A 9,960-nucleotide genomic window follows, 5' to 3' on the forward strand; every position below is an offset into this window, starting at 1 on the left:
GTCTTTCCACACTGCTCTTTGTGTGAGGTCATGCTTCATATTTTCATTAAAGCTTTGATCACATTACTGCTATTCTCACCATATTAATGTTAGTCAATGAATAGATTAAATATTCAATTAAGCCTAATGCGTGTGTGTGTGTGTGTGTGTGTGGCAAGCATTTGAGTGTGATTCTGTGTGTGTGTGAGTGTGTATGTTGATGTGTAATGATGTGTAAATATATTTATGGCTCAGGGTCACAGTGGTATAAACCTGACCCAGACACTCTCTTTCTCTGGGGAGGCTCCGTGCAGCTGATTGTTCTGTGTTTCAGTCAGCTTTTGAGGGCCTTCTGCTATAAACAGAGCATGTATTTTACAGGATGCTTGTTTGGAAAAGGGAAGGAAGTTAAGAAGTACCAAAGGGTTCCATAACTTTTAGGATATCATTTGAATCACACAAAAAAACTCATCCTGAGACAATTACGCTGCACATCACTGGTGGATGTTTTCTTGCAGAAAGTGAGATACAGCTTTTGTGTGAGTCCCTTGACTCAGCTACCTCACAGGAGGACTACATACCATGCTCACTTATGTGCTGCTTTTACCAAGGGGGGAAGGTATTCAGTTAAATGTCCCATCAGTCAGGCATATGCCAAAGGCCTACATCTTATTCAAGTTTTAAACCTCTAATTGGTAACGTTTAAAAGGCGTTTAAGAGTGCCCTTTCTTCTCCCGTTTCTCATTTCCCATTTAATGTGTTGTGTCAAAGTCTATTACCTCAGTTGGACGTTTCTGTCCCTTAAGTTGAAAAAAGAGAAAGGGAGGGGGGGGGGGGGGGCCATCAGCTGAGGTTTGCCAGGTCGATAAAGCTTTTAGATTTGGAGATGTTTTCAGGGGGAGCCCATTTCCTGCGGCTAAGAGTTGTTAATGGAGCTTAAGGAATTATCTTATGACTCTCGGTTTGAGAGCAGTTTATTTCAGCCCGGACCCTGCTCCTGTGTCGGAGTGGCTGAATGTGCTGCTGTCAAACCCGCTTAATGAAAAGTAACGCGTCGCTGATTACAGTTTTATTTGGCCTTATGTAAAAAAAACCTGTTAATTTACCATCTCGCTCCCTCTGTGTGTTCGTATTTGCTACGGCTGAATAATTTAGTTATAGCTGGCCTCTCAGTCCTCTCTCTCTCTCTCTCTCTCTCTCTCTCTCTCTCTCTCTCTCTCTCTCTCTCTCTGCGCTCTCTTTTCATTTCGTGTCTCTCTCTAATACAAAGCCACTTGTTTCGGAGGTCTAATAAAATATGTTTTCATGCTAAATTAAGTGTCGAGGCTATATTGTTTTACCTGTGGGGCCTTTAACTTTGGCCTACTTTTGCTATCAGTAGCTATGAAAAATTAAACACACCATTTTGCATGCACAGGCTAATAAACATGCCTACATTAAGGACAATGAGAATACAAATATCCCTATAGGACCCTATTAACCATGCATGCACCTCTCAGATATCTATTCCCTGACAACATTATGTGTCTTTGCTCCAATTTATTTTGCGGTCAAGTCAACGTTGCTTTATGCTGCAGGCAAGGTTTTCCGAACAAAGAAAGCTAATATAAACATACATCCTGACTCCGATTTATAGAAAATCCCTTTTGTCCACTATATCACTTTATTTCATGATAGGGGGAGATCTCAGTCGTTTGTGCTTTTCCCATTAAAATTCATCACTGAAGCCCCCCCTCCCTGCCTCCCTTTCCCCCCTCTCTCGCAGGACAGACAGAGTCCCCCGAGAGCTCCACTTTCGCCATTACTGTCAAGTACCCTTGACTTCTTTTCTTTTTGCCCTTTTATCTACAACAACTAATTCGAGTTCCTTTGCCCTTTTCACTTTTAGACGACGTGAGTGCCTCCCTCGTAAGGCCCTTTCATTTTTCAGCGGAGGAATCAGCATCCAGGCTGTTTTCTGCAGGGCCCCGTGTCTAGGAAATTGAGGGGTTAGTGTCAAAACGAAAACTCTTCACTTCAAATTATTTCGCAGGGCCTCCGCTATGAACCCATTAATGGACGTATGGCGAATAACTTACCCTTTTGACAGCTGCATCATGGACGGTGTTGAGATGTTTCGATAATGTTATCAGAGAGCAGAGAGGGGAAATCAATAGCCTGGCATGAAATATGACTGCGAACATGCCAATTACAGCCTGTTTAGGGGGGATTAATGAGGCAGATCTTAGATACTGATATTGTTCTGTCTTAAGGGTTGAGCTGCCTCATTTTCTCGCTGTCACTAAATGAGACTGGATGTTTTTGAAATAACACACGGTGGGAGAGGTTCGATTGCGCCTGTTTTTATGGGTTGAAAATGAATTGGATAAAACTGCTTTATTTAACAGTAGATTGCGTTTAAAATAGTCCTCTCTGCTCAGCCGTGTAGTAGACCCCATGTGTTCTAGTAGTAAAGAATGGGACGTAGTTTTACATTTAAAAAAAGTCCCTCTGTGTTTCAGCACCATGGACAGCAACTCAGCCCAACATCACAAGCGCTCTTCAGAAACCGACTGCTTTTATTTTCAGTGAACAAAGTTGAGACGCTCTCATCCACTTCCTACCAGAGCTGTGCATTTGTGAGACTTTTTTTTCTTTTCTTTTAATAGTGATACTCAACTTCTGAGACCTAAATAATATTCAATTACATTTGCATGCGCATAGTAAAGAAAAAATAAAAATCATGTAAACCTATTTTTTCCCCCCAAGATGTAAACTTTTAGTTATACATTTCTGTGCGTGCGCTAAATCAAATAAGCCAAACCGATCCGGATATTTCACGCATGTAACGCCAATGTAACAGTAGCCTATATAGCTAGCATTGTGTTTTAAAAAAAACGAATCAGACATAATGAGGGAACCATGGAGACGAAATAGGCTTTTCCATCCGACTTTCAGTCAGTCACAAAGAGTCTCTCTCTCTCTCTCTTTTTGCAATAAAAGGGTCATTTGGTTTTGTTACGAGCAGAAAAGTTTGTTGATAGTTTTTGGGAAACTCATGGCACTGTCTTTGGAGGAGTCTTGGTGCTGCTGCAAGGCCGCCGCGCTCCTCTCAGCCTCCAGGATGGCGCCTTTGGTGTTCGTGGTCCAAGAGACGGTGGTGTTGGTCAGAGCCTGGCTCAAAGTGCTGTGCCTGAACAAGGGGTCGTGGAAAACCCCGTCCACCCAGTTTCTCAGGGTCGTGACCGGCGAGTCATGCCTGTTGTCCAGGCCGGTCACGGGTGAGGTAGCGGCGGGGGATGGGGTGAGGGAGGAGGGCGGCGGCTGGCACCTAAGCATACACGACGGGTACTCAGTCTGGTTCAGGGACGTCGCAGTTTGGGCCAAAGACCAGATCCGAGGCTTGCCGTCTAATATCTGGTGCCCGTGCTGCTCCTGCTGCTGCTGCTGCTGCTGCTGCTGCTGTTGGTTATAACACGCTTTTGCCTGCTGTCTGCTGTCCGCCTGGAAATCCTCCGGGATCGTTTTCAGACAACTTTTGCTCAAGTCCTGTTCGCCTCCCAGAGAAACAGGGATGGAGATTTTCAGAGACGCGTCCTTGATAAGGTGTTCGGCTGGGCAGTCGCCCGTCGTTGACATGTGTGTGTTCATGTGGTATCGGTGCTTCAGCTCACACTCAGAGCTCTCAGACTCCAGCGTGTCGAAGTCGTCCAAGTCGCTCAACTGGAGGTCCTTATCAGGCCGACTTCTGGTGTCTGGGAGGAAGAGAACAGAGAGGAGACGAAGGACATGGTCAGTGAAAGATATGGCAGCAGATCTGATAAGGGCATCCTGGACACTCACTCGCCAATCCAAAGTATTGTAAGTTCAATCACACTTGTAAAATTTCGACTTTAATTAAGGAATTCATGTGTACAGCATGACAGTGGTAAATACATATTATCTAATCAGTTTAATCATAAATCAAGTTTCACCTTACATGCTGTGTATAGTTTAAGTACAGTCTGATGTACTTTAATTTATTAACCAACTTAATTTAGTCCTGTCAGAAATATTAAGCCATAATCAGCTGAAAAAAGTTGGAAAACACAATCTCACCATTACAAAGACCCCTACATTTAGGTTTGAACCTCCACCATATCCCTGTGTGAAAGTGACTCTGGTCTGTCTAATGGTATTCCATAGCTTCATTTTTATGGTGATCAGAGTGATACAGCATGCATGTATACAAAACTGCTGACACCGTTTAATAAAAAAATAAAAAAATACAGTGCTTTTAGCACAGTGCATATAACAACAATAAAATGTTTGACTATACAAAGTGTAAGGCCTCAATGTTCTTTGTTTCTTATTATCAATAAGAATGATAGTTTTTAACAATAAAACAGCATCACACAAATACTATTCTTTTTAAATTATACAGTAGAAAATAAAATAAGATGCAAAACTGCTAGGGTTACCTTACACTGATTAGGAGATTTAATCAAATCTTATTCTAACTGACATTTTTGAACACAATAAAAGATGTCAGTGTGGTGACATCATCCCAGTGTATAGTTGGATACAATCTAAAATAGGGTAGATTTAAGATCAATAACAGTAGTAAGATCATGGTTCATGTTCTTCTGTAATTATTTGTGATTCATCACGATCCCTCCAAGTGAGATAAGACGGAAACAGTTGCTCAATATTTACACATGCTCTCAGTTCGAGTAATATTCAGAAATAATGCTGCGGTTAAGAATGTTTCCATTCCAAACAAGAAGAGTGCCACTTTTTGATACTTATAGCAACAACAACAACAACAACAACAACAACAACAACAACAACAACAACAACATTGCAGTTTTAAGATGTCATGAATACATTACAAGCTTTTGAGACAAAGGCCACCTGTAATATAGTGCCAAACAATTGAGCATATAGCTTTAATAGATGCTCTTTATTTCTGCAGCGCAATGAGAAATGGTGACACTAACCATCCTCATTGTTCTCGCTTTTTATCTGCTCCTCCTGAGACCCATCTTCATCCTCGTCATATCTCTTCTCCTCTGAGCCCTTGTTCCTGGGCGGCCATGTCATCTTGTTCTCCTTCTTGAGCCTCCTCCTGGCGTTGGCGAACCAGGTGGAGACCTGCGTCAGCGTCATCTTGGTGATGATGGCCAGCATGATCTTCTCTCCTTTGGTCGGATACGGGTTCTTCCTGTGTTCCTGCAGCCAGGCCTTCAGGGTGCTGGTGGTCTCACGTGTGGCGTTCTTCCGCCTTGTTCCCCCATCCATGGAACCATATCTGTTAACGAGAAGAACACAACCGCAATGGTAATGAGAGTGTGAATAGAAAATGTAATGCATGTTGCATTACAATTTCTAATGTGTTGCCCTGGCAGTTTCGTTTCTGAAAAACCATGACAGAGCCATCTGCTTGGAATCTTGAAATGATGCATAATGAACATTATAAGCGTGACAGCCAATTGTGTAAAGGTCTGAAAAATAAAAGTACACATCATAAACACGTCACTTAAGAGACATCATTTACAAAATACGGGGGGGAAGGCCAGGTAAGGAGTAAGCACATCATGTCCATCCTTTGGGGAACTGTAACATTAATATTATCAGTAAATTGTTTTACAGAATTGTACATAAGCTTTTGAGTACCATGTGCAGTATGCAGAGCACATACATTCCCTGAAATCCCTCAAACAATCCTTCTCTCGCACCTACACTGGTATCTAAAGTACATCTCCTATCAGTATCAAAATATGCAAATTATTCTACCTAAGTAAAATGTTTGGACTATATGCACATATATTTTCCAATATCAATGCATTGCCTATTATAGCCATTCTTAGCGCAGCGTATAACTCTTTCCCTACCCACATATATCAACCATAGACCTCCATTTAAAATGCACAGTGTTGATTTTCAGTCAGCGGTGAGCTGTAAAAGTCCTCTCAGGGGAGGCTTTTATGAGGCCTTTATTGCTCCGTATAGCTTAGTGCAGGTCAAGCACTGCTAAGGGAATCGAGCGGAGAGGAGGGCTGCACCTTTCCATACCCGCATTGTTCTCTCACAGATAAAATAGACTGTAAAATTGCTTTATTGAGTGTAATGATGGGCCCTCAGGTAACAGGCGGGCGCAGACAGAGTGGTACTGCTGTAGGCCTGCTTGTTTTTCTGAGTGCCACTAATTCTGTCTTGCTTTAGACTTTTAGGCCTTTTGCTGTCTGTGCACTTATTAGCACTCCTGCTGACACCTTTTTGCACTTTATACTGAATTTAGAGTGATTGGTAAAAGAAGTCTGCTCTTCAGTTTTGGGTTATGTGAACTCTCATGTTGCTATACAAGCTAATCAATATAACACTTTGCTGATCAATTAAAACACATTATAAAAAAAAGCAATTTTCATGTGCTATCCCACGCATGTCTGTTAGTGCTGACATCTTTTAAGTTGCTGGTTCTGTTCAAAAAGCATGCTGGTCACAGGTATATTTATCGTTCATGACATACATTTTCACCGTATCGCAGACTTAATTTGGACATCATGTCATTATTGGGAAGGCCTTTCAATATGGCAGGCGTGCTCTTCACAACACTGAAGAGGCCTCATGTCATTTCTGAAAGGGGGCATGAGTCTTGTGAAGCACATCACCCCATCAGGAAATAAATGTGTCATGAGATGAAGGTGATGACCCAGTGTTGCTCGACGTGATGAGAATGGACTTGACCTCTCAGGGCTGATTGATTTAACGTTGGGAAAACTCACCCTACACTAGTGCGCAATACTTTGAGAGTTACTGTCTGCCTAAATTTTGATCACATCCTGTTTTAGCCACTTGAAGCAGGTGATGTAAGCCTGTTAAAGTGAATTTTAACTACACAGCTCAAGTTCTGTAATTCTAACTTTTCCATCCTGTACCACATTGTATTAAGTTACACACACAGGTCACTCCCATGTCTGATGTTTGCATTGATAATCAAGCCTTGTTACATTAGAAAAATCAACAGAAGTCACATTACAATAGAAACAACATACCTGTCATACTGATACTGTCCCAATGTAGGATCATAAGGATAGTACGCTGTTGCCTGGGTTATCCCCGCATGCGCAGAAGCTGTGGCATCTTTAGTATCGAATGTGCCCTGCAATCACACACATAGACAAGTGTTTTAAAGATGATGCAAATAGGAAATCAATTCTGGTACATTAAATGACTCACCTATTGAAAAACAGACAGACTTGTATTGGCTGTATTTAAAACCTGCTTGGTTATGTTAAGTCATTAAGGCTATTGAAGAGGGTAATGACTGATTGTGCAGTAAATCAAACTGTTTAAATATCCTCCTGCAAAATTAAACATGGACAAACTATACTAACAAAAGTCTCTGCTCTAAGACTTTCAAAATACGTTTTTAAAAATAAACCCTTCAGAAAAACATAAGGAAGCAGTAGGTTTATTAGCAGGAGTCTGAACAAATCAATCCAGCAAGGTTTCTAGAAAAATAAGGACCAGTTTAATTATTATCATGAGTTAGAAAAGCATAGCATATAGCTCTTCTGAATATTCTTCTCATCACAATTTTTTAACACTGGAGCTGGAACAAACAGCATTCTTGGACTCTAAGCACATGGGGTCTGTTATGAATACGTATGGAATTATTTTTTAATACAATATTGATATATTTTTAATAAAATACTGTACTGAATCTTCAGAGTCAGCCAGCTTGTAAAACATCAACTTGTTTTCAATGGAAATAAACTTGTCTCAGCATTAATGGGACGCTTGAACTTGTTTCTGCCTTGCTTCATTTAAAAATGACTACCTATCTCGCCTTGCTCAGAAGTATTTCTCAATAAGTAAAGAAAAGTTTACTTGAAGGGTGATGTGAGGATGAATCACGTTCAGTAGGAGACTGGTATTTTGTTGTGTAGAGCATAAAAAAGAGGAGCGGTGCACCCTGCGGCTCCATTAATCAATGCCAAGAGGGCTCAGATGAAGGGCTTACCAGCGAGTAGAAAGCCGAGGCGTCCGTGCCGTATGTAACGTAATTCCCATAGCCTTGACTGCCGGTGTAGGGGCTCCCGTACACGCCAAGCGCGGCGGCTGAGCTGAGTTCATGTCTCGCCGTGGCCAGCAGCCGGCTCTCGTACACGGGGCAGTAGACTGGTGTCTGCCCGGACGCTGCTACTCCGGAGTCGGCTATGGATCTGCCGGTGGACTCGCAGCAAGTGGTCAGAGAGTTGGTTGTCATCAGGAACTGGGTGGAGACCGAAAGAGAATTTACCTTTTTTAAAAGTTGTATTTGATTCTGCATTGAAACACAATCTAATGTTTGGATTTTGAAGTTAGTTTATAACTTTTATTTTTTCAGTATGAACTAAAAATCATCTCAGTGAAATGATCACGATTCTACCGGTTTCCAAATTCTGTTGTACTTCTATGACCTCAAAACTGAACATGATTTAAGTTTTAAAAAATGATTTTTCTTCTTTAGATAACCAAGGTAAACTCGCCCTTATTCGCTCTTTTTTTGTTTCAGAATGTCAATCTTTGAAGAACTAAAATATAACATCAAATCACTTATAAAGATATTTGATGATGAATGATGCGTTGAATTCGTGTGGTAATGTGCGCGTACGTGTCAACAGAACAGAAGGTTACAAACAGATACAACATGTTTTCCCAACAACGTCCAGTAATACCCAAAGTAATGCCCAAATGATTTTTTATGGCTCAAAGCCAAAACAAAACAGCAGCTGGGTTATGGCGTAAAACACACACAGCGTGTGCAGAACAAGTTGGCATGTGTGTTCCAGCGCAGATAAACATATGGTTGACATTACAGAGCGGCTATTATCTTGCAGAAATCAGTGAACGGGAGGTCGGGGGTCTCGCTGGTTTCTACTTTCCCTCTTCTTAGCTTTTTTTTTTCTTCTATCGCTGCAGGAACATAGGTATCAGTGGCTGAAACGCAATACCTTTCCGATACGCGAAATGACTGTGACAGCTTCGCTGATTCTTGGCCAAAATGCGTAAAAGGATCACGCTGAAATCGATGACATAATCAATCGCTGCAATATCAAAACAAAAACATCCGATTAACTGAGCAAAGGTAGTTACATGGACTTACTTGTGGAGCAGACGAATAGGGATATCCAAATTGTGGATATGACATGGTAGAGAGGTCCCCCAATATCCAGAAATAAAGCGAGACTGAAGGTCTCCACTCTAACGCAGGCTGCAGCTCTGTTTGACTGTACCAATTGATTGTTAAGCACAGGCTCCTGGATGCTTATAGGGCGAAGCAGAGTAGCATGTTTAATTTGTGGAAAATGCCCCCCACTCAAACGCCTTTCAATGGCAAAAAAAATAAAAAAAATATTAAAAAAAAATCTTCTAGCTCTCCTTTTTAAAGCAATATTAGGAATAGATAAACGAATTAAGGTGATACGGGCTTCCTGTGCCTGGAATAATCACTTTGTTGTCAGATACATATTTTTGCCGTATAAAAACATAGTATAAAAGACGTCAGCAGCAGAGGCAGGTTGTTTTAAACGGCGGTGACTCTGACGTCAGAAGTTTCCCACTCTAAAAATGACCGGACTGTAACTTTAATATGCATTTTCTTTCTCAGGATGACGACAAAAAAACAGAAATGAACAATCCAACAAGAAATCTTTAAGAGGGAACAGGGGGGAGTACTTAAAAAAACATGTCCTGGAGATTAATTTGCAGTCCCAATCAATCAATTAAGCCAATCAGTGTCTTCAATATGCAAACGTATTTTATCAGTTTAAATGCATTAGGCCCAATTAAGCACATTCTCATCATTCCTCCACATTGATGCTAATCACATGGGGAACTAATTGATTTTAAATTAATTAGTAAAGAATATTTTTATACTGGGCAGAGACAAAAATCACAGCCCTCCCATATATTGAGCAAATAGATCCACAAAAATAAATGTTAAAATATTAATATTTGGTATTTATTAGATAATTA

At 41.0% G+C, this 9,960-nt stretch overlaps 1 protein-coding gene across 1 annotated transcript; it reads right to left on the reverse strand.

Moving 5' to 3' along the window:
* Window positions 1-2,514: 2,514 nt before the first annotated feature.
* Window positions 2,515-9,465, reverse strand: irx4a (iroquois homeobox 4a). The gene is made up of 5 exons (XM_031298652.2): window positions 9,089-9,465; window positions 7,964-8,215; window positions 6,993-7,099; window positions 4,938-5,248; window positions 2,515-3,713 (listed from the first exon to the last, which is right to left on the reverse strand). The coding sequence occupies exons 1-5, from the start codon at window positions 9,131-9,133 to the stop codon at window positions 2,977-2,979; spliced, it is 1,452 nt and encodes a 483-aa protein (XP_031154512.2). The 5' UTR covers window positions 9,134-9,465; the 3' UTR covers window positions 2,515-2,976.
* Between the last annotated feature and the right edge of the window lie 495 nt (window positions 9,466-9,960).

This window comes from Sander lucioperca, chromosome 10 (genome assembly GCF_008315115.2).
Source record: "Sander lucioperca isolate FBNREF2018 chromosome 10, SLUC_FBN_1.2, whole genome shotgun sequence".
NCBI classification, from domain to species: Eukaryota; Metazoa; Chordata; class Actinopteri; order Perciformes; family Percidae; genus Sander; species Sander lucioperca.

Excerpts from the sequence above, each read along its gene's own strand:
- irx4a (XM_031298652.2), bottom strand. The coding sequence starts at position 9,133 with ATGTCATATCCACAATTTGGATATCCCTATTCGTCTGCTCCACAA. Across the intron at positions 8,216-9,088 it reads CCTATTCGTCTGCTCCACAA|TTCCTGATGACAACCAACTC; the intron begins GTAAGTCCATGT and ends GTCTCCACCCAG. Across the intron at positions 7,100-7,963 it reads CCTCGGCTTTCTACTCGCTG|GGCACATTCGATACTAAAGA; the intron begins GTAAGCCCTTCA and ends GTGTGATTGCAG.